Below are 25851 nucleotides of genomic sequence, written 5' to 3' on the forward strand. Positions count from 1 at the left end.
AACTTACTCATGAGCCAGAGATCAAAGGGGAAAGCGTTCGATTTGTTGTCAGAGGGAGTGTCCTCCTTTGCGATAGAGTCGTCGATCTTTACTTTCTTCGAGGCGGATTCAGAAGCTGGGAGAGACAGCGAGACGAGTTTCGAAAGGCGATCGATCAGCTCGATGCAACTACGCGCGACGGCTCGGGATGGGTTAGACTCACCTTCTGACTCTCTAGCCCGTTGTCTCGTGCTTCTCCGAAGCTGTCTAGCTCCTCCAGAATCTCCTCCAGCCGAGAGTTGATGAACATTCGCTGCTCCTCCTCCTCCTCGTTCTCCTTGCTCGACTGCCGATGACTGGTCTTGTGGTGCTCGTTCCATGCTCCTGCACCGTTCAACGAGTGGATTAAAGACTGGTGAGGGTACAGCTGAGTGAATGCCGGGATGGAAGTGTCGGGGAGAGAGACCGGGGAGAAGGGCGAGGGTGTGAGAGCGTGGATTGCTTGTTGTCTTCACTTCCGGTGAGAGTCGTGAGATAGATTCAGGCCGAAAGTCTGCGTCAGAGCGAGAGCAGAGAAGAGGGAAAGGGAGATCCCGACTCAAACTCCGAAGAATCCTTCCTCGGACCTTTATCTCTTCCCTTTCCTCTGCACCGCGACTCACTCAAGTGAGCCTTCAAATCGCCTGTCAATGATACTGAACCGGGAGCAAACGACTTGGGCGACCGAGATTTAACCCACGTATCCGCGGAGAGCAGGGTACATCGGACTAAGCAAAGGTGGCGAGCTTCTGCATAGCTTAGTCGTCTATCGGATTTGTCGAGCAGGAGGGAGCAATCGAAGGCGAAGTAGTCGGAATACGAACCGACGAGTTCGACTTCTTCTCCTTTTCCCCTCTCATTCACGACCTATCATCTCGATGTACTCCAGCCCGACCTAGACCTCAAAGAGGAACGTAATACTGCAGCTACGGGCGGCTGTATAGGAGATCGAGCTCGACGCTGGCGGTTGATTCGACTTGCAAGATGAAACTGGAATTCGGTTCTCACTGCTCTGCATCCCTTCAGAACGGCAAAAGAAGCATTGTGACTCAGTGGTGAGGGACATAGAGGGCTACAAGTGTGACTAGAGCTGCATCGGGTGCGCTTCCATTTGGAATTTCGCTCCCTCGTTTCTCAGCACTCTCTTTCCACGACCTCCTCACCTCTGCGACGCTTGCCGCTTCTCCCCGTAGACTTTCGACCTCATCCTTAGCATCCGAGGCGAGCAGAGTGCTTCGGCTTTGACCAACTTCGCTAAACTCGACCTTTGACGAGTGAAGTCAGATTCAAACGCTCTCAGTCTTCTCCCTTGAGTTCTCGGCGTGACCTCCCTACGTTCGGGTGAGAAGCAGATTATTGTTTGAAAGAGACCAGCGAGTGTTACAAAGAGTTGTCCGTAGGATAGGGAAGGGAGATATATCGAAACGAGGGAAGGGAAAAGGCGGAGACATGAGACAAAAGGTGAGAATGACTCGTCGATAGAACTACGTCTTGCGTGACCCGTCGGAATTGATCTCGCCTTTGCGCCACCGGTCGAACTCGGTAAAATTGGGATCCTTCCTGCGCGACTTTCCTGAGCAAGCCCAAACAGAACCAACGTTGTATCAGCGCATGACACAGACAATTCGAAACGAGGTTGGTATTACCACGCCTGTTTGCGGAGCCAAGGTGGCTCAGGTCCCAGAGGGTTTCGAGGCCGTTGGAAGTTTTGGGCTGTTCTTGTCGACGATTTAGTGGGACGCGAGAGCGATGGAAAGAGCGCGACGCACCAGAACATGACTTTTAGGCAAGTCTCCATCCTCACAATGCTCTAGATACTGAAACAACCACTTGAGGTGTTCCGAATGGTTGTCTCCGCTCGTCTTCAGGCAACTTTCGAGTCTCTCGCGCACCTCCGCGAGGTAGCACTCCTTGTATCGCGCAACAATCCCGGGAATATGCCCTTGCATGGCCATGACTTCGTCCGACTGATTCGCCGAACTGGCTTGAGCCGAGGTTGTGTGTTCTGAGTCATTGTGGATTCTCGAGACTGGATCGAACGCCGTATTACCGGGAGGGCCAGTCATGTCGACATCGACATCGCTCAGATTCTGTGGTTGGAGGAGCTGTGTCAGCGCAGAGGCCAGCGAAGAAACCAGAGGTCAGATGCACTTGAGTTGAACCCGCTTGTTTGGCCTTCTTGCGACTCGATTGCCGATAGCGCTCCGAGCGGAGCTCTCTGAGCACGGAGCTGCCTCCGAGCCGACTCAATTCGTCCAGCGTTGGCTGTGGAGAGTCATTGAATTACAAAATCAGCGGATTTAGCGTAATTGAAGGGCGAGCAATGGAGCTTACGATCAAGTATTTGAGCATGGTGGAAGTCAATTCTCGTTTCAACCCGTGTGCGAAGATCTCGGCGCACGATTGAAGAACCGCGAGCAGTTCGCGCCCACTCTGGACTGTGAGGGAAGATGAGACAGACTTGAGGAATCCTTCGAGTTTGACAAGGCGATCGCTCGGTTTGAGTTTGCCTCGGAAGGAGCCGCGCATTCTTGCGAGCGTGGTCTCACATTCCTTTACAATTTCCGGGAGGGAAAGGTCCCTTTCGAGCAAAGTCAAGATCTTCTTCGCCGCAAGCAGTTTGATGTCGTTGTTCTGCAAGGAATCATGTCGTCGTCAGCTTCGCTTTGCTTTAATGAGGAGACATACAGGGAGTCAGGTCACGCGGACTCACATAAATGCTTTCCACGAACGACACGCTTCGATCCTTGCTTTTATTTGGCGGTTTCTTGTTACACGCTGAGTACACTTGCTCGAACCCGGGCTGCGAGAGGATCTTAGCAGGACGACAAGACATCATGACTCTGGGGACCCCTACTTACAAACTTTTTCGCGTAGATATCAGTCGGTTTTTCCCCTGTGAAGACCGAACGAAACCATATCTCCTGATCCATTTGTGTCTGACGGTTCCACCAAGCCTCAGCCGCTTCTCCTTGGAATGGCTCCGTCATACTACGAGCCCAATCGTCTACAAGCCAAGTTGACCCGAAAGGAGTGGTGACCGACCGATGACGCTCGTTCCAATCCTTCTGGAGTGCTTCGACGGCGTTGAGATACTCAACGAGAGGCACTGTACCCTTCTTGAGACTTGGTTTGGTTCCTCCGCTGTTGGCCCCTCCGGACATGGTTGAAGGAAAGGAAAGGAAGAAGTTATCCACGCGCACGTTTCCATCTTCGTTTTTCGAGATCCGTGCTGAAGCGAGGGAACGACCGGATCAAGACCGGACGAGCGACGCTCGGGTCGGTCAAGAGCTCTGCGACTGGAGAACAGGGCTGACACTGCAGAAGTGGGTAATACGAGAAGAACTGAGACGTCAAACAGTAAGGAAACGATTGTGGAACGACTTCGTCAAAGCATTGTTCGGTGATCCATAACGACCTCGTTGGGGACTGCTTGCGAATGGACACCGTGAGGGGAAGGAGAGGTTGATCGCTGATTGGGTTGATAAGCACTTAAGCGAGGTGCGATTGTCTCGGGATCGATCGAGAGTGACGGAGAGTCGAGAGGAGGAGGGTCAGATTGAGAATCGGCAGAGAAAGGAACGGGAACTCGTGGTGGAGGGAAAAGTTCTCCTGCAATAGACGTAGTTAGTCTCATTTCGAGAATACTACCAAGAGAAACCTCGGCTAGACTCACGTTGGAGGTCGGGCAAGAAAGGTTGAATTCGTTCGAAGGTAGCGTTCCAAAGTTCAGCTTGTTCGGGAGTGCGAGATTCGTCGTGAGGGGGAAGAAGGAAGCCTGAAGCGTTCATGACGAGTAATACGTTCTTGAGAAGTTCCGGGACGGCCTCATACTGTCGAGAGAAGGGAAGGAGATTAACGACTGATTCCCCGAAATTCGAGAACGAAACGCACCATTTGATCTTTTCGACCGCTGTGCATGAATCGATCCTGATAACCGAGGATCTTGAGCCACAACTCTGTCATGTTCTTCATTCCTTTTCGTTCTTGAAGCTGAGCGAGGTATTGCAAGAAGATCTTGCAAAGTAGTGCCGATGCTCTCAACCGAGTTTCTCCCATTCCTTCTGGATCTCGTCGGAAGATAGTCGGTTTGAGCAGTTCTTCGAGTAGCGGGAAGAAGATGCGAGTGAAGATGATGGTGAGGTCGACGTCGCCATTTTGAAGGATTTCGGGATCGAGGAGGGTACGTTGCAATCCGCCGATCGCGTTCTGTCGCAGTTCTCGAGCTGGAGCGAGGCAGAGTTGAGAGTAGGCAGAAAGTAGAGGGATCCAAGCAGATTCCCACGCTATGTTTCGAACGAGTTTACAGTTAGATCGCAACGACCTCAAACTCGGAGATGAACAAACTTGACTGACCTCGAGCTGGAGAAAAGGATGATGTTGAGATGAGACGAGGTATCGAAGTTTGAACGTTACGAAGGATGTCGACGATCTGTAAACCTCTCTGCAGCGCGACTTCCTCGCTGCTCGATCAGAGAAGTCGGACGTCAGAGAATGTACGAGGAGTCTGATCAGAGGAGAGCGAACATACTTGGCTCGTTCGGGCGGTTGTTTCGACGTCGAAGGTGCCGAATTCGCGAAAGTTGCGAGCACTTGCAAGAACGATCCGTAATTCTCTGCTTGGAGACCAGCACCGAGTTGACCTGCCGCAAGTTGCTTGAGTAGCTCGATGGAGATCTTGGCAGCGGCTTCTTGTTGCGAAGTGGCCGAGAAGAGGGCAAAGACGAGGTTCCATTCTGTCGGGGATCTGCGACGACGAGAAATGATAGATTTTGACGTCAACTTCAGGAGAGGAAGATGATACGAAAGACACTTACTGAATTCGATCAGTGTTCTCGACAAAGAGCTTCGATAACCCTGCCATCAGAGGTTCCGCGACGGTGGCTAGTACCGGAGGAGACAAAGATCGAAGAGTGTCGAGAGCGAGGAAAGTCGAATCTCGAAGTTCGTCGGCCTTGATCACTTCGGTGAGAAGTCGAAGGAGGGAAGCGACAACTCTCTCATTGAATAAGCTGCTGAACGAATTGGCGGAGGAGAGTAATCGGGAGAGGAAGTCGAAGGTTGTTGGCCTGTTAAAAATTGAGGTCAGTTTTCGGCGAGCTCCAGTAGCGTCGAGGAGGCAAGTCGCACCAGAGTTCGCTTAATCCCTCCTTCGAGCGGGTGACTATGCTTGTCACTATCTCGAGTAGCAAAACGGCACAGGGATCGTAAGGTAGTTGATCTCTTGACGCGGTAATGCTGATCTGAGGCGGGGTAGGGGACGATCCAGGTCCAGAAGGAGTTCGTAGTCGTTCGATCGTGAGACGCTGTTCCAAATCGATGAGTGCTTGAAGAGGCGCAACGAGGGCGGACCCTTTGAGATCGCTGAGAAAGAGTCGTTCGACAGAATCAGCTCGAGCGTCAGAGTATGTCGGCATCAGCGACTCACAAGATCTGAGAGTAGAGCTCCTCCACTCGACACGACGCGACAGTGTCGACGGCAGAAAGGGTCGTCTCGATATCGTCCTCGGTGAAATCGGTTGAGGCAGAGTCGCCGTTCGAGCCGTAAGGAGACAGAAGGTAAGACGATAGAGTCGAGAGGAGTCCTCCATCGCCTCGACGATCTTCTCGAGGTGCTGGAGTTGACTTCGGTTTGAGCGGAATCGCGGAAGCGCCGGACAAGAATTCTTCCATCATCGTTAGCGACGGCGGTAGGAGGGAATGAACGAAAAGAGTCTGATAGATTTCGAAGATGGGAGTCCATCCTTCTCGAATGAAGGCGCCGTTGTTGTTCGCGACCGTGAAGAGAACGACTGCCGCCAACTGCGCTTTGACGTTCATTCCGAATCGAACCGCGAGTGGACTGAGAGTGAGTTTGTGGCCTTCGACGTCGACGACGGGGAAATTGCCGACATCGTTCAGATTCGTAGTCGACGGAGAGGTGAGTCCGGTAACTCGAGCGAGCGAAACGATGAGGAAGTCGAAAACTTCCGACATTTCGAATCGAGCAGCCAACGCGGCGCATTGATTGAGTCCACCAATCGCTTGCTGTACCATGTAGTCGTCCGAGAAGTTTGAGAACGCGTAAGAGAGAGCGGAAACGACCGGTTTCCAGCAGATCGCAAACATTCCTCGATCGAAGACGTTTGTCGGATTGTGCGAGTAGAGCCCTGTTGGAACAACTTCACGTCAGTTATGCAGAGGGGGGCGTCACTCTCGCAAAGATGACTGACCTGTCCGTCGAGTTCTCCTCAACAACTCTTTCCAACCGTACTCGAATCCGACCTGATTCTGATGCTCTTCGGGCAGAACGATCTCCCGCTTTCGAATCGATTCGTAGATTGCCCGCTGTAGCAATCGAAAGGAGTCAGCTCGAGCACGTTAGCAGCGAGAGACCAGAAACGGACGAGATATTCTTGATCAAAGTCGGCATTCTCGTTGACACCTCGCAAGTTGCGCGAGTAGGCTTGAAGATCCATCCTCTTGCGAACTTGAGGGTTGTGAAGATCAGTGTTGAGCATGATGACCGAGTAGGAGAGAACATAAGTCGCGTCTTGCGAATTGATTTCGGCTGTCGTCAAAAAGTCGAACGAACAGTCAGCACTCGAAACTGGAATTTGAGATGATAGACAACACGCACGTGGTTTCGTCGCGAAGTAAACTTCAGCAAACGTTTCCGTGATTCGAGCGATTTGTTGAGCTTCTCCCGGTAGTCGGAACGCCTCGAGGAGTTCTCGCATCGCATCGCAGATGATCTTCTGCACAGGCCGAATGTGGGTCAGTATCGAATCAGAGGTTTGAGAGAGGGTGAGAGGAACACCTACTCCACTGAAATCCATCGACTGCATGAACGATTTTAAAACCTCAATCTGATCGGGTCGAGAGATGAAATCTCCTAGGAGCTTCTTGTCTAATTTCGGAGTCGTCTTGAGGAAGTTTGCGAGACTCGAGGGTTCTTTCGTGATGACTCCGTGTTCTTCGAGGAATTGGATACCGACTTTGGGTTTGAGATTGAAAGCTGCGGCTCCCTCGAGGAGAACTTGCTTATTCGCTTTCGAGCGAGATACGTCTTCAGCGAGAGTAGGAGATAGGCTACTGTCCGACGGCTATGAAGGGGGAGGTCCAACAGATTAGCTCAATTTCCTGAGAGCAAAACCAAAGGAACCCCACTTGCCTCGTCGACTCGAGCGGCCATTTGACTGCTCAGTTCGAGAAGAGCTTCGAGACAGAGGAATTGGAAGGAGTCTTGCTGATAGGAGGAAGTGTTGGCCGAAGGATAAACGCCCTATTCCGAAAGGCGCTCTCGTGAGTCTCGACATCAGCCTGGTTCGAGAGAGATTGCGGGACTCACTCGACTAAGGAACTTGATGAGACGTTCGAACAAGTCTTCTCCTTCGACGTTGCAATCGTAGTTGACCCACAGGTCGACCATCGAGTGCTTCCCTCTCGCGAAATGACTGATGATTTCGAGCATCAATTCCCTCGTCTCGGCACTCGGTCCCTTCTCTCGATCTCGTTCCCGTTCTCGACTTGCTGGAGATGCCGAAGAAGGTCTTCGGTCTTCCCCTTCGTCTTTGAGCCAAGTCGATCGATCGAGTGCGGTTTCGACGTCGGCTTTGCGAGTCCCAGGCGTGATCGAAGGCGGGAGGATGAGTCGATCGAGGAGGAAAGAGAGGAAGAGCTCTTGTTGAAGTTTGAGATGTGGTCGCATCGTATCGAAGATGTTTGTAATCACTCGTAGAGAGAAGGATAGGAGTTGAGGATGGTCGGAGCGAGCGAGCTAAACACGGACGGTTTTCGACAAGATCAGTAAGCTGGGGATTCCAGGGTGATTCGGAGGAAAACAAACCTGGAAGAGGTGTTTGCAGAGGTGATCCGCGACCATCATTCTCAACGAAGGAAACTCGCCCATACTTCGACCTCCGACTTCGAAAGCAATGTTGAGGAGACCGAGTGCCATCAATCTCATAGAGTCGGTATGTTGCTGATCGTGAGGATTCAAGAGGGAGATCAGGACTCGGAGAAGTTCTTGCACCGAGGCGAGTCCAAACGGAATGATTTCGGTGTCGAATTCGTCTGCTTGTAACGTGTCAGCATTGTCTGTCGCTCCCTCAAAACTTTTGAGCGTGAATGACTCACCTGACGGAGATAGCTTCTCTGCTTCGAGTTCCAACCTCTCCACAACTCGATCATCCAAAACTTCATCTGCGTGCGGAGTCGCCGCAGGAATCTGTCCACTCCGAGGGTCCGGCGCTGCCATCCTCGGTCCTGCTTGAGCCGCGTCCGCGTCTTGCTCTGAGATCGAAGCCGAAGAAGAAGCGAGATCGAGAGTTGCGAATCCTTCTGAAGTTTCGGGATTGAGATGTCGTAGTCGAGAGAAACACGCTGCGACCATAGCTTGCATCGTTCGTTCTGCCGATCTCCGTAGCATCTCTGTTCAGAAGCATGGAGCCAGTGAGAACCGTTCGAGGCAGACCTGAGAAACAAGGAGAATTCGAACGTACCGCTCAGTCTCATCTGACAACACATGCTCAATCCAGTTTCCATCATCTCGCACACACTTTCGTCGCTGAGGACACTCGCGTGTTTCCCCGTCAAACAATTTCGCAAAACGTCGAGAATCTTGAGGAGGACCACTTCGTCCGAGACTGAATCGCTCGCTTCGAATTTGCAGTGAGTACCGGCTGTCGATAGTTGCGCCATAGCGAGGGAGAGGTTCGGGGAAGTAGGAGATAGTATCGAGTAGGTGAGGAATTTGTCGATTGAAGAGAGGGCAGTCGCGGTGATCGGTCCAGAGGTTTCTGGCGAACGGATGACTTCGAGGAAAGGGTGTAGTAGAGCGACAGCATCGAGTTGAGCGGGATCTGAGCAGAGAGTGCGAGGAGGTTCGTTAGTCTCGCCATGAAATCGGTTGAATTATGAAAACTCACCTTCGATATCTCGAAGCCTCATCTTCAACTCCATGAATCCGCTCATCAAACTCGTCGCCGTGTGACCTCTTCCACGCTCGTCATCGTCGTCCCTCGAGCGTGTACGACTTGACCCTGAGACTCCTAGATGACCTGCGGCAGAAGTGTAAGATTGAGCAGCGTACGAAGTCGATGCCCATCTTTGATTCTTGCGCATCGCCGACGTGACGGCCAAGATTTCAGCATGGATCAAGTTCGTGAGCTGTCGATAGGCGAACCATAGAGCAGTACAGAGGGGAGTCGAGGGACAGATCGAATGATCAGCAAACACGTCACGGTTTCGCAGGGGACGCAAGTGCAATGAGAGCTTACAGGGACCTCTACAGCGAACGATGGAGCTTGTTCCGGGTTCGTTAGGCCTCCATTGAGGGTGATCGCGGGTGGTGAATCAATCGACATTGATGATTCACCTTGCTGATCAAACGCGTCTGTACTGATCTCTGTCTCTGATTTACTGCTTCCTGTCGTGCTATAGATCGTGGTCGAGCTGATCCAAGCGTCGTAGGCGCGAGTTGGTGATGAGAGAGAGAGGAATCGCATCTTGGCTTCGCACTCTTCACTGAGCTCGCTCATTTCGGCTTCGACTTGATCAGACGATGGATCTATAGCATACGATACTCTCGATCAAGCGGGAACAGCAAACGATACAGCGCCAGTCTTCTCAGAAGCGAAGAAGTGGGGGAAAGGAATCTGTGGCTCTGGAGATGAGTGAGTCCTTCCTTGATTTCAAGTTCAGAGAGCAGAGACTGAGTCAGTGTAATGCAGACGAAGAAGCGCGTTCGCCCTACCGCAAGGTGTTGTACCTTCGACAATCTTACCCTGACAATTGGGTCGATTCCTCGTTCCTCAAAGACCTGCAACGCAATGGTGAGTACATCATTGCTATCTCGAAGACGATCGGAATGCGGAGCTTTCGACTGACCCTTTGTCGGTTCTCCGCAGTGAACGTTCATCCGGCTTCACTTCCTCTCCTCCTTCGTCAAACCTTGCCCATCACTCAACATCTCGCCTGCACCTTCATCTTCGTATCCATCTTTGTTCGACTCGCTCGAGGTACTCTGCATCCCGCGACTCTTCTATCGTTCTCGTTCCTCCTCGGCATCGTTTTTAAAATCTGGTCTTTCCTCATCGGCGAGTCGAATTCGACGAACGATGGCGCCGGAATCGCAACTCCACTCATACCTCTCTTCGCGTTATATCTCTTGTCTCCTGCCCTCAAAACGCTCACGAAATCGACAACTTCCGACTCGATTTGGGCCTTGAGCGGAACTCTCTTCGCAATCAACCTCCTCTTTGGCGATTATCGAGCGATACCCACAGCAACCTCCCTCCCTTCTCGACCTCTCCATACTCTTCTCTCTTCTCTCGTTCCTCGATCCACGACTCCTCCTCGTTCATCTTCCCCGATGGCTCGTCGAGCTCCCCTCCCTTCGACTCTTTCCCTCTCGGCAGCTCTCTCCGGAAGTACCGTACTCGCCTCGCGACTCGACTCAAACACCTCCGTCTTCTCCCTCCTCCTCTTCTCGACCTTATTCTTCGGTCCTTTCCCGCTCCTTCGTTCTTCTCTCACCTTAAAACCTACCCTCTTCCTCACTTGGTTACTCGTCACTACCGCCCTCGTCAGTCTGAGAAGTCTCGGTGCGGGAAGTATGGCGATTGCTGCAGCGTTACTGTTCGGATCGAGCGTCATCGCTCCTCTCGTTAGAGGTTGGTTGATGATTCGATACAAGGATCGGATTCGCGGACCTTGGGATCAGGCAGTACCTCGCGTAGAGTAAGGGGGGATCGTAACATCTTAGTAGATTCACTGTTGTATCAGCTAGGTCGAGATTACTACTTCTTTCTGTTGTTATTGAGTTTTTCCATAACCTTTTCCGCTACTCCACCTTGCATTCCTTCCTTCAGGTATTCGTAAACGACACTGAAATCCCTGTCGGAGTACTCTTCGTGCGCTGAGAGTTTGTTGTAAAGCGTTGAGGTGAGGGATCCGACGGGGAGAGGAACTCCAGAATCTTTCGAAGCTGAGAGAGCGAGATTTAGGTCTGGAGCGTGCAATCGTGAGGAGGTCAGTGCCTTGCGCTCGATGATGGTTTAACAAGGTAAGGATTGCTCACCTTTCGCCATCAATTTCGAAAGGAATCTGGTTCGCACGAGACCGGAATCATCAATTTTTCATCGTGAAGCGCTAACGACGATCTTGAGAGCTCACCCTCCGGTATAGTCACGATCTGCCGGTGTAGGAGCATGCGGGAGTGCTCCAGGGGCAGGATTATTGATTTCGCTCGACCAACATTTCCCCGTCTGCGAGATCGATGCGTCAGTGAAAGTCCGCTTCTCAAAGCAGAAGCAGCTTACTGAGGTATTCAGAATAGATGCTAGGAGGTCGGGGGAGAGTCCGAGTGCTTTCCCAAGAAGCATGGCCTCGCTATCGTGAGGCTTCGATCGCTCAGTCGCAAGTCGCCATGACTGAGAAGATTCGAATGACTCACGCCGTTCCCGCCATGGAGATACCTAGTAGTAGACTGGAGCACAGGAGGACCTGAGTCAGCTCGACGCTACTTGAGAAGAGTGAAGACGACAAACTTGTTGCAAATCTTCGCCGCTCTATGAGGGAAGACGTCGAACGTCAGCTCACTCGTCTCAGGACGAACGCAGACTCTTCCACGTACAGTCCATTTCCTGAATCTCCACAGTGAATCTGCCGGCTTCCCATTCGAGCGAGATATGGTTGTGCTCGTTCGAAACTACGAAAAAGGAAAACTCAAGGTTAGCCATTTTCTCCCCATGCTTCGACCGGAGTGACATACGCAGGGGCAGGACCTCCAACCATGAAGCTCAAAGTACCCTTCTCAGCTCCTACGACTCCACCACTGACGGGAGCATCGACCATTTCCGCCCCAACCTGTCTCATTTCGTTCGCAACTTCTTTCGCAACCGCCTGATCCAACGTTGTACAATCGACAAACAACGTCTCCGCCCTCTTCTCGTCCCCTAATGACTCTAGTCCTTCTTTCAATCCGTTCTCTCCGAGGTAGACTTCCTCGACTTGAGGAGAAGAAGGAAGCATCGTGAAAATCGTACTCGCGAGTCGCACGACTCCCGCGGGTGAAGACGCCGGTAGTACGTCCCTCCCTGCGTACGCTCGAGTGTGTTCAGTGAGGAACTTATTCGCGGCCTCGGGAAACGCATCGTAGACGACGAATGCTGGTCTCGGTTTGTCGGGATCGTAAGTGTAGACTCCGGATTGTCCTTCGAAAGTCTTGTTGAGGAGGTTCGCTGCCATCCCTCGTCCCATCGCCCTGTGAGGTGGGAACCCGACTTCAGTTGAATCAAGTGGGGAAGAACGAGAGGAAGGGAGAGGAACGCACCCTAGACCGATGAAGCCAATTGTAGCACTTCTGTTGAAGTTGAATCGTATCAGTGTCGGGAGCATTGTTGCGAGAATCCGAGGTGAGAGGGATGAGAGAGGAAACAAAGAAAGTTTGCTTTGTCGGCTCGCCGTTCGCTGGAAGGGTAGCGGAGATTTTACGCCTTCTCGTCCGCCTAGTCGACCTATCTACGCTCCACCGTCGATGACGATCGAATCCCGCTCATATTGAGAAGAAAAACCCGGAAAACATCGAGAAATTTTGCGATCTCGCAAGGAAAATTCGCACGAAGCTGCCTCACGATCCAGATTTGGGCTTATCGCCCGCCAGACTGGCTACTAACGATATGATAGTAAGAAAGAGGGGAGAAGGAGGTGAGTAACATCGAAAGCACGGACAGACTTCGTCGCGAAAGGTCCACATTTTCGTTCCTACGCTCTTCTTAGCGTCAAGTAGGGTACCTTTGACGCTAATACGCCTTGGTGGTGGTAAAAGCAAGTCTCAGACTGCGTCGAGCTCAGTCGGGATCTCGTAAAGGGAGCAATTCCGGACTGGAAGGAGCGAACAGACCATGAACGCTCAGAAATCGGGGCTTTCGGCCTCAACGATCGCTGCGGGCAAGTTCGTTCTTGCTGCATACCACTCATTTGACAAGTGTCTCTCCGCCAAACCCGAAGCTGTCGCCAAAGAGGACGATCTGGCTCGATGACTCGTCAGGAAATCCTCTTGCGAAATTCTGAACCTTCGATTTTCCCCCCATTTTTCGCCGCCCTTAGATCGCTCACACAAGTTGGCTGTTGGGCTGCAGAAGCTCGTAAGCCACCAAGCGGGATAACGTTCATTCAACTCCTTTCGTTGTCCTTTCGAGACTCGTTGTCCGCAGTCTGTCTCCCTTACTCTTCACATTGCTCAACACTTCTCGAGCTCCTCATCAGTACAATCGACTCTCCCAAGATATACGAGCTCGTCACGCGTACCAACCTCAACGACCTCCTTTGAATTCAAGTCGCGCTCGAATCCTCATCAAGACATGACGAGCGCTGTACAAGGTGTATGGAACAAGCTGAGCGGGAGCGAGACCGCCATGGTAGTGGATAACATCACTGATCAGGTGCGTGGATGCTGTCGCTTTCCCCCAACGTGACCGATTAAATTGGAGTGGTTGAGTGAATGAAACCTCCTCTTCTCGTTGTTGAGGGGTGCACAAGGGGGCTCGATACTCAACGGAACGGAGTGAAAGACCATACCTGCCGCATGTACTGACCTCAAAGCTTGTACCTCTCGTTCGCAGGACAGTTCCGCTTTCAAATTCTTGAATCTTTCGAGGACAGAGCGACTATGGGCTTTCGGAGCTTGGTTAGTCATCCCTCGAAACGTTCTCTACTCTACGGTAGCGCAAGGCTGACCAACTTCGTCTCGTTGCACGAAGTCAGCGTCGTCGGAGGATGCATTCTTTCGATTCTTGGTTCCATCATGTTCGTGCTAGGTCAGGTTACGCTCTTCGCGATCCTATATGTCCTTGGAGTCGTCATCTCTCTCGTCGGATCAGGTTTCCTCTGGGGGGTGAGTCGGAATTCCGTCGTCCCATGCAAAAAAGGGAAAAAACTGGTAGAAACTGACACTTCTCTTTCTCTCCCTCACGCCAACTCCATCATCGCGAAAAAAAAACTCAGTTCAAGAAGCAAGCAAAGGCGATGTGGGATCCAGTAAGACGGTACGCAGTTCTAGTGCTGTTCTTGTTCATCGCTTTGACATTCGTCTTTGCGTTCGCGGTTCCCATCGAGTGAGCGTTTCCTTTTCTTCTTTATCTTTGTATCGCCGCTCACCGACATTTGCGCGATAGTCCTCTCGTCATTATCTGCGCGATCTGTACATACTTGGCTCTCTTCTGGTACACCCTTTCCTACATACCGTACGCACGCAGTTTTGTACAACGAATTTTCGGTCTCTAGATTACTATCTTTCTTTTGCAATACCTCTCGTTAAGTTACATCACGAAGCGTCTAGTCAGTCAGCGCACTGTAGAACTGAATAGAGACGAGATTTGCGAAATAGAATTTTTCGATTGGCTGAAGTACAATCGAGCCGCGATTGCCTCGTCCTCACTCTCCTTCACCGCAGCTCGCCCCTACATCGACCTCAATGGCATCTCCGATCGTTCGCAAGGCTATCAACTTGGCGCCTACGTCGTTCGTTCGCGCGTCTGGCGTCCCCCTCGCGCGAGGATTGACGGTCAACCCTCCTTCCGCTGGTGAGGCTCATTCCCACGGTCACGGTTCTTCGACGGGCAGGACCGACTTTGAATCGACCCCGCAATGGGCAGTTCAAAACTCGGTCGGCCCTTACGGTCTCACTCACAGGAGTAAAATCAACGGTGAGTTGAGGAAACCAACTCAGATCGGTTACTCTCTTCCGATGCGGCGAGGGTCAGTCGGGGCATAGTATGAAGGTAGATCGGCTAGCTACGATGGACTAGAAGGGCTGGAAAGTAGGGAGATGGAAGCAGCCACCATTCGACGGAATCGAGTTTCATCTTTCGGGATCGTAACTTCAGGGGAGATTTACTGTGAGATGGCTTGAATGAGATCACTGATCCTGTTTGTTCTGCGCCGTTTAGTCTCCCCCCGCACCATCTCTTCCCCCCGATTCGTTTCGACCTCTGCAGTTTCGCAACAAGCTGCGTCTTCCCAAGTTCCCGACTACTCGAAATACACCAAGGGAACCGATCAAGATGCGAACCGAGCCTTCTCCTACTTCATGGTCGGTTCGATGGGTCTCGTCACTGCCGCGGGAGCGAAATCGACCGTTACCGATTTCTTGCAAAACATGTCGGCTTCGTCCGACGTTCTCGCCTTGGCCAAGGTCGAGGTGGACCTCTCGGCGATTCCAGAGGGAAAGAACGTCATCATCAAGGTGAGTTGCTACTTTCGGGGTTTTGAGTGAAATTTGCTGATTTTCTCTTCTTTCGTTCCATTCTACAGTGGCGCGGAAAGCCCGTCTTCATTCGTCACCGAACCCAGGGAGAGATTGACGAGGCGAACCAGGTCGACATCAAGTCGCTCCGTGATCCTCAAGCTGATGCCGACCGAGTAAAGAAACCTGAATGGTGAGTCTTTATTCTCTTTCGGGATTTTCGTTCGTTTGCTGACCTTATCGGAATTATAGGCTCGTTATGCTTGGTGTTTGGTGCGTCATGTCGTTACTTTGGGCCTGAATCCAGGACGAAACTGACTTTCCATTTTCTTCATCACTCCTCATCTTCACGCTCCTACCCTACCCTTTTCATTCGATATCGCCAATCCAAAACACTCGCCGTACGTCGACTCCGTCCGGAAACTTTTCGACTTTGCTCGACTTGGGAACTTTCTCTCTACTCGTTACCGACCTCCGACTTCTGCTGCAACGACAACGCTCTACGACCTACGGATTGACATGGGATAGCACTCACTTGGGATGTGTGCCTATTGGAGAGGCTGGAGATTACGGAGGATGGTATTGTAAGTTTGGAGTTCGCACTTACCGATTCTTCTTTTTCGCTTTGAACTGACTCTTTTTCTTTCTCCTTTTTATGCCCCTGCCACGTAATTCCTAAACCCTTTATTCTCCCCTTGCGCTCGCGCCGGATCGACTCGGACTCGGAAAAATGAATCCGAGTTTTCTTGTCGTTTCGGCTGGGCCATTCCCCCCCTTCCCTTCCCCTTCGTGTGATCCATACTAACACCTTGCTTGCTTGGCTTTCTCGTATATAGGGTTCCCACTACGACATTTGTAAGCAGCTTCGCACTGTACTGAACCACCTTGTCGTTACTGACTTCTCGTATCTCCACCCCGCCCCGACTTCCCCTGCTCCATTACCCATCTTCCGCCACTTCATCCTCTGTGCGATACAGCTGGTCGTGCTCGACGAGGACCTGCCCCTCTCAACCTCGAAGTAAGTCTACCGCTTCGATTCGCCGTTGCATCCTCAGCTAATCTTTGCCCTTTTCACCTAGATCCCCGAATACGAGTTCGAGAACGACGAGACCTCAAAGCTCATCATCGGTTAAGCGGAGCAGATTCAGGTTGGAGTGTTGCGGTGTGCGGCGGTTTAGTAGAAGCGTTCCTTTGTCGAAAAATCACCTATTTTGTTCTTATCTCTTCAATCACAGAGGCCGACTTCCGCTCCGCAGGCCTTCTGGATCTTCCTTGTGCGCTACCCCGCAGCAAGAGCTGTGCGGACCTGACGAGTCAATCGGATCTCGCGGTATGAAGTTTTCGCAGACTCCTCTTTCGTGACATTGTTGAAGCGGATTTCTAGCACAGGCTGTGGGCAGCAGATGATAGCGAGTGAACAGTATCTCGGTTCGCGGCGTGGGAGGGAACGTAAGCAAGCTGCTAGAAACAAGACACGAATTCAAAGACAGCTGAAGTTCTCCCCTCGTCCCTTTCTGTTCGTCTCCGTCACATCCCCTCTCTGACCCCTGAGTGCTCACTTCGTAAGCATGTATCGACTCAAGCTGGGTCATGCGGTCCTGAAACGAAACTGCTCGGGCTCAAATCTTGCGAGTCGATTTCTGCTCTTCGCTCCTGTTGCTTATCCCTTATGACGACCGCTCATGATATCTCGTCCTTTCTTCTTACCTGCTTCTCGCAAGCACTTCAGGAGGCGGCAGAGCGACAGAAGTTCGGCTAGTCCTGCCAGCAGCAGCGCCATCGAAAGAAATTGCGAGAGTCCGTGCGAATTTCTTCTCCCATTCCGCTCCGTGCTCCTGAATCTATGCCGGCACACGTATCGATCCTTCAGCCAGCACGCACATCATCGTGAGAACTGGGAGCGCTCGGAATCATTCGCGAAGAAACCAAGTCACGACCGGACTTGCCGCGGAAAATGAGCTCGAGCTTTGAGGGTCTGAACGCTCCAAGATCCCGGCGCTCAGCGATCTTTCTCCTCTACAGATTTGGCCTCTCACCAACTTACGCTATGAGGGTATGCGGCTGCCCCTGCCCAGGCCTTTCAACAGGCGTTCTCATTTCATCCATCACCGTGCTCCTCGTCTCTTTCCTGTACGGTATCTACGAGTTACTCGGTCTCATCTATCGTCAGTCAGGCCTCTCTCTATCTCGAACTGACGACGCTGTAGCTGACTGAAGCCTGCTCGACTGAAACAGTTTTCACCTTCGACCTGTTGTCATGGTTTTCCCTCGTAACGGGTCTGATCGGTGTACTTGCTGCTATTCTCGCCTTGATCGGGCGTGATAAAGAGGATCAACAGATCTTAACTTGGGCCTTCATCTGGACCGTCGTGAGTTTCTGTTCATTCGAAACGAGCGAATCGAGCTCAAATCGCTGAAAGATCTCATCGGACAGATTTCGCTAGGATGCGCAACAATCATGAGTGCATTCCTACTCACGTTCCAAGCCGAAGCATCGACAACCTCCGAAACACGTGCACTCTCGATTCTCCGTGTAAGCCACCTTTCGCTCTTCCCCCCTCTGCTCGCATCTCGACTGATCCGCTCGAGTTCGGTCAGATCTTCTCCCTCTATTTCTTCAACGTCTTGCTCCCACTCTCGTGGATGGCGTACGAGTTACGAGAATTCAGCGTATACCTCTTCCACGAGACGGATGCGCAATACTTTATTCGGAGAAAATACGACGAGGAAATGGACAGGGAAGTGAGGGAACTTCTACCGACGACGAGGACGAGGACGAGGACGGGTGAGACGAGATGGGATGGGGAAGGGGAAGGGGATGGCGAGGAGAGTGAGAAGAGAGCGATGGTGATGGAGTTGGGGAGGAAGAGGAGAAAATCGGGGGATTCGAAGAGCTCGAGATCGATGGAGAGTGGAAGGAGAAAGTCCCGAAGACACAGCGTCGCAAGCGTTTGATCAGACGGGACCGTGTCGTTTGGGAAGGACAGAGTTATTACAAGACAGGGTTGAGAGAAGGTATCTATGTTGGAGAGAGAATGAACGGAATGAAACCCTGTGAGCTACTCACAAAAAGAAATGAGCTCTTTTCTTTTGTACCCTGAGAAGAATCGAGAGGTCTAGGTAGAGATGAAGTAGTGTATGTACGAGCGAGCGAGGAATCGAGAGATAGAGGGTTTTTCTATGCAGCCATGTAGTTGATGGGTCGAACGGGACCTTTAGGACCGAACCAAGTACCCTTGACGAACGAGTTCCAGTAGACCCAGGGGAAGAAGTCCTTCTTGAGGTAGTAATAGAGAGCATTGGGCTTGTCTTGAGATCCGAGGTAAGGGGCGAAAGTTTCCTTCGGTACTCCTCCGTATTTGAACTCGGCGAGCCTGCATAGAAACCAGATTGATCAGACGTAGCTCGCATAATTGGAGAAGCGGAGAGACTCACATTAGTTCGTTGTGACCAGTAAGAAGAGGGCAAGAAGCGTATCCGTCGTATTGAGCGGGAAGATCTTCCTTCTTGACACCATCCATCGTCGCTCGAAGGTTATCGACGAGAACAGGAGCTTGCGAAGAGATCGCGGCGGCGGTCTTCGAGTTAGGGAGGGAGGAAGCGTCTCCGAGGGAGAAGATGTTGGAGAATTTGGTTGATTGAGTCGTGGCGGCATCGACAGCGACCCATCCAGCGGCATCAGCTACGAGCAGATAGGTCAGCTACGAGTCTACGGGTGACAGAGAGCAGGAGACATACCGATTGGCGAGCCCTTGATGAAATCGGGAGCGCATTGAGGAGGAACGACGTGAAGGAAATCGAACTCCCTTTCGGTAGTCTTCCCCTCACCGGCTGAGAAAGTCGCGATGCGAGACTTGTTGTCGATCGAGATCAAGTTGTGGTTGAAGAGTCCTTCGACATTGCGCTCTTGACGGAGCTTTTCGAGAGCGGCAGAGTATTTCGGGACGCCGAACATCGCTGAAGAGAGACGAGAAAACGTCAGCTCGGTGCGAGTGCTGGTATGAAGGAATAATCGAAGACGCACTGGGAGTTCCGGTAGCGAAGATGGGAGAAACTTGACCACGAACTCCGTCTTTCTTCCATTGCGACTCGGCCTGTTCGGGAAACGAGGCGAACGGTCAGCTGAAGTATAGCTGCCAATGCTAGATCTTGCTCACCATCCAGAGGATCTTTTGGGGAGCTCCAGCGCATTTGATGATACCAGCGGGTTGAGTAAAGATCTGTAAAGCACCTCGATCAGCTGTGATTCGCGAAAGCTTTCACACATGAAGGAGCAACATACAGCATCACCCTGCTTGAAGTTTTGGATGTTTTTCCAGACTTTCTCGACGGAATCAATCGAGTAAATCGAAGAAACGGGACCATTGGGATCGGCGAGACCTTCGTTCAATCCCTTGACCTTGTCGAAATCGATCTTGAGTCCGGGAGCGACGACGAGGAAGTCGTAGCTACCGAAAAAACAGAGATCACACTCGTGAGCGATAGAATCTCGAGACAGAACAGAGCGATTAAAGACTCACGAAATGACATCTCCATCAACAGTCGTAACTTGGTTCTTTTCGGGTTCGAATGACTTGACCGACGAAGGAACGTGTTGGGTGCCTTCGGGAAGGACTTCAGACATGGGTCTATGCATCTTTGATAGAGGTTGAAGTCCAGCTCCACTGTTCGGAACAGACTCGAGCGATAATCAGTCTCCTGCAGCTTTATCGCGTTCATCGAGGTCGCAGACTCACACAAGGGTCCATCCTGGTTGGTCTACAGAAGTCAACACGAGTCAGATCAGCTTCAATCTCTCTCTCGCGGATGGATTCGATCACGCCACTTTTTTCTGGAAAGCAAGGTCAACATCGATTCGAGGACTTACAGTGATGGGTCTTTGCAGGTTCGATGATCGTGATATCCTTGTCTCCCAACGACCTTCCTTCCTGGTAGAATGCACGCTTCAATTGAGCCGAAACAGTCGTTCCCGCCGTTCCTCCGCCGACTACGACGATCTTCGAGTGGGTCGAAGCGTGACGGACACTCGTGGCGAGAGATCGGGCTTTGATGACTCGGGAAGTACGAGCTGCGAACATCTTTCGAGGTCGAGATCGGAGTGAAGTGAAGATGAGAGAAAGTTCGCGAACAACTTTCCGAGTTTGTTCATCTCCGTCATCCTGCGATTGCGACGCCGTCACGCCAGCAGACAGACTACCGATCTAGTGCAACGTACTATCGGCTGCTCGAGTCACCCGCGCTCACCACGATCGATTTCTCCTGTTCATCAATCAACCTCAGCTCTTCGGACCGCCTCTGAACCTCATCCCAAGCACACCGGTACCACTGAGAATCATCTGCAGACAATCTACTCGCCACCGTGAGGATGCAACGCTTTTCAACCTCTTTAGCCCCCACTCGCCGACGACTTCTTCCCCTCCTCCTTCCCTCTCAGTTCCGTCCCATAAACCCCTATACTCGATTCTCAAGGTACTCGACCTCCACGATGATCGCTCCCGCCGTCCCCTTCCGCACCCACATCGGTCCCCTCCCCTCTTCGACTTCTGATCCTCTCACGCCCAACGCCCACGTTTTCTGGCATGCCCCGACCTCAACCTGGACCTACATCATCGTTTGTCCCACGACCAAACGCTGCGTCATCATCGACCCTGCGTTAGACTACGATTCGTCGACTCAAACGATTTCGACGGAATCGGCAGATGCTCTCCTCGCTTTCATCCGGGAACAGGCTTATCAAGTCGAAAAGATCTTGGAGACTCATGCTCATGCGGATCATTTGACGTCGGCGAGGTATTTACAATTGAAACTCGCACAAAGCGAAGGAGGAGGAGGAGGCGGACCGGCGAACAAAGTCGATATTGGGATTGGAGAGAAGATCAAACAGACTCAGGAATACTTTGCGAAGAAGTACGAAGTGAAAGAAGACGAGTTGGAGGGAGCGTTTGATAAGTTGTGGAAAGATGGAGAGACCTTCACGGTTGGAGAGTGTGAGGCAAAAGTTTTACATTTACCGGGTCATACTGTGCGTCTCTTTCCTCTCAACAACCGGATCGATGAAGACGTGTTGATCGATTGAGATTCGTACAATAGGCGGATCATGTAGGATATCAATTCGCTTCGTTTTGTTTCGTCGGAGATTCGATTTTCCTCGTGAGCCGTGATTCCTTTCTACTCAGGATCGAGTCACTCTCGTACGAGTAGCTCACTCAATGTCTCACCTATCCCGCTGTAGCCTACCGTTGGTTCAGCCCGCGCCGATTTCCCCTTCGGCTCCCCTGAAACACTCTTCGCATCCTCGCAAAAACTTCTCTCTCTCCCCTCGACAACCCGTCTCTTCAGCGGCCATCACTACCCTTCCTCGACTGAATCGAACGTCTGTTCAGCGACGGTGAAAGAACAGAAAGAGATGAATCGACATTTGAAGGAAGGGATGGCGGAGAACGAGTTTGTGAAGATGAGGAAGGAGAGGGATGGAGGGTTGGACGAACCGAAGTTGTTGCATCAGAGCTTACAGGTGAGTCCTCGAGACCGAAACAGACGAGACGTAAAGGAAACCGTTAACCGTTCTTTTCGGTTTTGTGCATCACAGGTCAACATCCGAGGTGGAAGAATCCCGAGGGATAGGGATGGGAAACCTTTCCTGAGAGTTCCGGTCAAGGTACCGGAGGGACTGTAGGCAGAACAGGTTGAGGAGGAATCGACAATGATCCGTTCTTTCCGATTCATTTACACAAAATCGACGACTTCGTAACTGCTCGCAACGTGCTCGAATGACCCAGAACACCGACAAGTCACTTCTCATAACTTCTTCCGACGTCTCAAGCGTTCTGTCAGATGGTTGGACTCGTGTGCATGAAATGAGCAGTGCTTGAAATCCTTCGCACGAGATCATTTGCGAGTTTTACAATACGCACGTTCGGCGAGAAGAGGCGAGCGAATGAGCAAGCACGAACCGGATGAAGCAGCTGCAACTCAAGATAGCCAGGAGGGAGCAAAGGAGAGCGCAAGACGGAAATGAAACACACGCAAATCATCAGAATGTACAGGTGTATTCGGGATTAGAAATTTGAATTTTCCAAAGCTCCAATGAGAAAAATTGATCGGCCACCCTCCCCTCCTCATCAATCAGCTACGCTTTCAGTCCATCGTCCAGAAGGTCTGAAACTCCACTCTTTGCTCACTTAACTAGAAACTATGGCTTCTACTACCCCCGCGGCTGCCAAGTGAGTCGGATTCCTCCTCTCTTTTTTTCTAGGTTCGAGAAAACCCTTTTGTTCGCCTCCCGATCTACCGCCCGCGTTCCGGAGGGATGGAGAATGATGTGTAGGGAAAAAGTTTGGATCGATTAGCTGGACAAACGAGTTAGATACGCCACGGGAACAAGCGGGGTAGCAAAGTATCGATGGAATTCGGGTGTGAGAAGAATCGAATCTCGAAACACCGCATACATTGTTACTCGCTTGAGCTATGCTGACCTGACCTATATCTGTGATTTCGTACAGGCCCGAAACTCCCGCCTCTGAGGCCCCTGCTGCTGCTGGAGGAGTTGAAAATGTCGAGGAAGGTCTCATCGAGTCCAAGTGAGTTCCACCACGCTCTCTGGTCTATCTCTTATGTTGCATAAGCTGATGAGATCGTGCGGTGTCACTTTCTGCGAATAGCTGGGACCAAGTTGTCGAGTGAGTTCGCACACTGCGTTCTACTCTAGTTTTGTGAAACTGATCTATCGATCTCTCTGTAGCAACTTTGACGACATGAACCTCCGACCTGAGCTTCTCCGTGGTATCTACGCTTACGGGTAAGTCTAACGAAGATTCCAATCGAAGTAGAGGAAAATGAAAACTGATCGGCGGGAAATCGTTATTGACAGTTTCGAACGTCCTTCGGCCATTCAACAACGTGCTATCATGCCCGTCGTTGCTGGACACGATGTCATCGCTCAAGCTCAATCCGGAACTGGAAAGACCGCTACCTTCTCCGTCTCGATCCTCCAATCCATCGACGTCGCCCTTAAGCAACCTCAGGCTCTCGTCCTCGCCCCGACCCGTGAACTCGCCCAGCAGATTCAAAAAGTTCTTGTAGCTCTCGGAGACTACATGAACATTGAATGCTTCGCCGCTGTTGGAGGAACCTCGGTTCGTGAAGCTATGGCGAAGCTTCAAGAGGGAGTTCACGTTGTTGTCGGTACCCCCGGACGAGTCTTCGACATGATCCAACGTCGCGCTCTCAAGACCGACCATATCAAGATCTTCTGTCTTGATGAGGCCGACGAGATGTTGTCTCGTGGATTCAAGGATCAAATTTACGATGTTTTCCAACTCCTCCCCCCTACGACTCAAGTCAGTCTCACTCCCTCTCTTTCTTCGATGTCTTCTTGACTCACTTTCTTTCTCGTCTAGGTCGTCCTCCTCTCTGCCACTATGCCTCAAGACGTTCTCGAAGTCACCACCAAATTCATGCGGGACCCTATCCGAATTCTCGTCAAGCGTGACGAGTTGACTCTCGAAGGTATCAAACAATTCTACATCGCCGTCGAGAAGGAGGAATGGAAGCTCGACACTCTCTCCGACTTGTACGAAACCGTCACGATCACCCAAGCCGTCATCTTCTGCAACACCCGAAGAAAGGTCGACTGGCTCACCGACAAACTCCAAGCTCGCGAGTTCACCGTCTCGGCGATGCACGGAGACATGGATCAAGGACAACGTGAGGTCATCATGAAAGAGTTCCGATCTGGTTCCTCGCGAGTCCTCATCACGACCGATCTCCTCGCCCGTGGAATCGATGTTCAACAAGTCTCCCTCGTCATCAACTACGACTTGCCCTCGTCCCGCGAGAACTACATTCACCGAATCGGTCGTGGTGGACGTTTCGGACGTAAGGGTGTTGCGATCAACTTTGTTGCTACCGAGTACGTTCATTTTTTCTCTTCATCGATTTTCCGCTTCTCGTATCTAGCTAACAATGATCTGCTCTCTCTCATTCTCTTCTCTGCAGGGATGTACCTGCCCTCCGTGATATTGAGCGATTCTACAACACTCAAGTAAATTTTGCATTTCTTCTTTGCGACTTATGTTTTCGAAGCTGACCTTTTCCTTTCTTTGCTTTCTCCTTTAGATCGACGAAATGCCAATGAAGTAAGACCCCCCTGTGCTCAATCTCCCGAATCTCTGCGATTTTTCGACTTGTCGAAAAATTTACTGACTTTTCCCTTTTTCTCCTGAAAAACAGCGTTGCCGACCTCATCTAAACACCTCCAACTTCCGCTCTCTCCGCTCTGTGTTCTTTCTCTCTCACCCTCCATCCACTAGACATTTGTCCCCTCGTCGCACTTTGATTGTCGTCCTTCTCCTCTCTGGTTTATATTCACTTTCCTCTTTCTCCTTTCGTTTTGATTTCTATTATTTCTTTCTTTCCTACTCCCTCCTCTTCTTTCCTTTCAAAAAGCCTTTCTTGGTGACGGTTACACTAACCTCGTGGCATTGTAATTCTCTTGAAGCCCTATTTTCTCACTTCCATCGTCGTCGTCGCGCGAAACATGAGCTTTTCAGCTTTCTCTCCGACTTCTCTGCTTCGATCATGTTTCTTTGCATTCCGATCATCTGCGGACCTCAATCAAGGTAGATCCGACCTATCTAGCCTCACGCTCTTCTGGATCCTGACCGCCTCTCTTCCCCGCTCTGCACCGTGACAGCCTGAAACAGGAGGTTCGTCTCTTCCTCTCTTTCCCTCTGGACGTACTTTCAGGCGCTTACTCCGTCCAAATACAGAGTGATGAAACGTACGTATGCCCGAATTGCCGGAACGCATCGGTGAAAGCGTACAAGAGGAAGAAGTGGTTCGAATTGTACTGGATCCCGCTCGTACGTAGCGCTCTCTGTCCCTATGACACCCACAGAATAATGAGCTGAACGTACGCTCCGTATGTCTCGCAGGTTCCGCTCGGAAGTAAACATGTTTTCGTCGTGAGTTTGACTGAATTCGCAGCTTGCTCTGCTCGGCTCCGCTTCTCTCGAGGTAATGCAGCCTGATTGAGCTGACGTTTCTCTGTACAGTGTCCTGTCTGTCGTACGTTACGCCACGATCAGATAATGACGCAAGAACGGGGAATTTTGCAAAATGAAAACTGACTCGTTTGCATCTTTCGCAGGCTGGCAACATCTCAACGACGAATCGATCAAGCTACAGCAAGTTGGAGCAGCCCCATCACATGCCGGTCAAGGGACCGTCCAAGCGGGAAGAGGTTACGATGTCGGATACGCGAATCAGCCGCAAGGAGGTCAAGCCGCCCCTTCTTCGTATCCTCCGGCGACTGCTACAGGAGGAAAACCTCATTGAATCGAAAGGCCGACTCAGGTGGGTGTTGCGTGATTTGATCGAGTGTAGGTTGGTGTTGTCGTTGTATTCCAGTTTCAAGTTTTCGTCCGACGAGACGGTGCGGGCCAAGCATCCCTCTCGACACTACGACTGTCACGCGCGGGCGTTCCGAAGTGTAGGACGGTACTCTAGCGGGAGTCTCTGTAATGAACGCTCAGCATCGTCCTGGAGTGAAGAGGAATCCTTCAAGCAAAAAGGAATTCGAATAGCGGAGAAGTCCGCTGTAA

The 25851-nt window shown here is 51.5% G+C and overlaps 10 protein-coding genes across 10 annotated transcripts; 6 read left to right on the forward strand and 4 right to left on the reverse strand.

Moving 5' to 3' along the window:
* Positions 1 to 7: 7 nt before the first annotated feature.
* On the reverse strand, positions 8 to 359 carry JCM6883_005278 (uncharacterized protein; the record flags this gene model as incomplete). Its single annotated transcript, XM_076634585.1, has 2 exons — positions 8 to 115; positions 203 to 359. Coding segments are annotated over 2 exons (265 nt in total), but the record flags the coding sequence as incomplete, so codon positions are not given.
* A 3047-nt stretch (positions 360 to 3406) lies between these two features.
* GEA2 (Arf family guanine nucleotide exchange factor GEA2) lies at positions 3407 to 9365 on the reverse strand (the record flags this gene model as incomplete). Its single annotated transcript, XM_076634586.1, has 19 exons — positions 3407 to 3630; positions 3695 to 3851; positions 3913 to 4304; positions 4375 to 4481; positions 4550 to 4765; positions 4836 to 5087; positions 5149 to 5382; positions 5447 to 6167; positions 6231 to 6345; positions 6405 to 6568; positions 6638 to 6755; positions 6822 to 7103; positions 7172 to 7282; positions 7349 to 7777; positions 7847 to 8073; positions 8137 to 8430; positions 8502 to 8861; positions 8928 to 9168; positions 9279 to 9365. 19 exons carry the CDS (start codon positions 9363 to 9365, stop codon positions 3407 to 3409), a joined length of 4731 nt encoding a protein of 1576 aa, XP_076485403.1.
* A 305-nt stretch (positions 9366 to 9670) lies between these two features.
* On the forward strand, positions 9671 to 10744 carry GPI2 (phosphatidylinositol N-acetylglucosaminyltransferase; the record flags this gene model as incomplete). Its single annotated transcript, XM_076634587.1, has 2 exons — positions 9671 to 9833; positions 9909 to 10744. The coding sequence occupies 2 exons, from the start codon at positions 9671 to 9673 to the stop codon at positions 10742 to 10744; spliced, it is 999 nt and encodes a 332-aa protein (XP_076485404.1).
* A 55-nt stretch (positions 10745 to 10799) lies between these two features.
* On the reverse strand, positions 10800 to 12399 carry JCM6883_005281 (NAD(P)-dependent oxidoreductase; the record flags this gene model as incomplete). Its single annotated transcript, XM_076634588.1, has 9 exons — positions 10800 to 11008; positions 11081 to 11106; positions 11176 to 11267; positions 11322 to 11391; positions 11456 to 11488; positions 11550 to 11570; positions 11636 to 11710; positions 11774 to 12265; positions 12335 to 12399. The coding sequence occupies 9 exons, from the start codon at positions 12397 to 12399 to the stop codon at positions 10800 to 10802; spliced, it is 1083 nt and encodes a 360-aa protein (XP_076485405.1).
* A 965-nt stretch (positions 12400 to 13364) lies between these two features.
* On the forward strand, positions 13365 to 14286 carry JCM6883_005282 (Got1/Sft2-like family vesicle transport protein; the record flags this gene model as incomplete). The annotated part of the gene is made up of 5 exons (XM_076634589.1): positions 13365 to 13445; positions 13626 to 13690; positions 13768 to 13897; positions 14008 to 14117; positions 14178 to 14286. 5 exons carry the CDS (start codon positions 13365 to 13367, stop codon positions 14284 to 14286), a joined length of 495 nt encoding a protein of 164 aa, XP_076485406.1.
* Positions 14287 to 14476: 190 nt separating this feature from the next.
* RIP1 (ubiquinol--cytochrome-c reductase catalytic subunit RIP1) lies at positions 14477 to 16380 on the forward strand (the record flags this gene model as incomplete). The annotated part of the gene is made up of 8 exons (XM_076634590.1): positions 14477 to 14708; positions 14952 to 15247; positions 15316 to 15440; positions 15500 to 15520; positions 15776 to 15842; positions 16084 to 16102; positions 16225 to 16265; positions 16327 to 16380. 8 exons carry the CDS (start codon positions 14477 to 14479, stop codon positions 16378 to 16380), a joined length of 855 nt encoding a protein of 284 aa, XP_076485407.1.
* Positions 16381 to 17294: 914 nt separating this feature from the next.
* JCM6883_005284 (uncharacterized protein) lies at positions 17295 to 18202 on the forward strand (the record flags this gene model as incomplete). The annotated part of the gene is made up of 4 exons (XM_076634591.1): positions 17295 to 17412; positions 17483 to 17616; positions 17682 to 17780; positions 17846 to 18202. 4 exons carry the CDS (start codon positions 17295 to 17297, stop codon positions 18200 to 18202), a joined length of 708 nt encoding a protein of 235 aa, XP_076485408.1.
* A 223-nt stretch (positions 18203 to 18425) lies between these two features.
* JCM6883_005285 (FAD/NAD(P)-binding oxidoreductase) lies at positions 18426 to 20325 on the reverse strand (the record flags this gene model as incomplete). The annotated part of the gene is made up of 9 exons (XM_076634592.1): positions 18426 to 18621; positions 18683 to 18929; positions 18986 to 19204; positions 19272 to 19341; positions 19405 to 19467; positions 19530 to 19695; positions 19768 to 19911; positions 19984 to 20005; positions 20115 to 20325. The coding sequence occupies 9 exons, from the start codon at positions 20323 to 20325 to the stop codon at positions 18426 to 18428; spliced, it is 1338 nt and encodes a 445-aa protein (XP_076485409.1).
* Positions 20326 to 20612: 287 nt separating this feature from the next.
* On the forward strand, positions 20613 to 21923 carry JCM6883_005286 (MBL fold metallo-hydrolase; the record flags this gene model as incomplete). The annotated part of the gene is made up of 4 exons (XM_076634593.1): positions 20613 to 21269; positions 21338 to 21397; positions 21480 to 21761; positions 21837 to 21923. The coding sequence occupies 4 exons, from the start codon at positions 20613 to 20615 to the stop codon at positions 21921 to 21923; spliced, it is 1086 nt and encodes a 361-aa protein (XP_076485410.1).
* A 518-nt stretch (positions 21924 to 22441) lies between these two features.
* JCM6883_005287 (uncharacterized protein) lies at positions 22442 to 25585 on the forward strand (the record flags this gene model as incomplete). The annotated part of the gene is made up of 12 exons (XM_076634594.1): positions 22442 to 22470; positions 22750 to 22827; positions 22909 to 22926; positions 22989 to 23045; positions 23118 to 23586; positions 23647 to 24158; positions 24245 to 24290; positions 24365 to 24384; positions 24942 to 25110; positions 25183 to 25212; positions 25303 to 25315; positions 25398 to 25585. The coding sequence occupies 12 exons, from the start codon at positions 22442 to 22444 to the stop codon at positions 25583 to 25585; spliced, it is 1629 nt and encodes a 542-aa protein (XP_076485411.1).
* Between the last annotated feature and the right edge of the window lie 266 nt (positions 25586 to 25851).

The sequence above is a fragment of the Sporobolomyces salmoneus genome, assembly GCF_050403485.1.
Source record: "Sporobolomyces salmoneus JCM6883 DNA, S_salmoneus_JCM6883_v1_ctg65, whole genome shotgun sequence".
NCBI classification, from domain to species: domain Eukaryota; kingdom Fungi; phylum Basidiomycota; class Microbotryomycetes; order Sporidiobolales; family Sporidiobolaceae; genus Sporobolomyces; species Sporobolomyces salmoneus.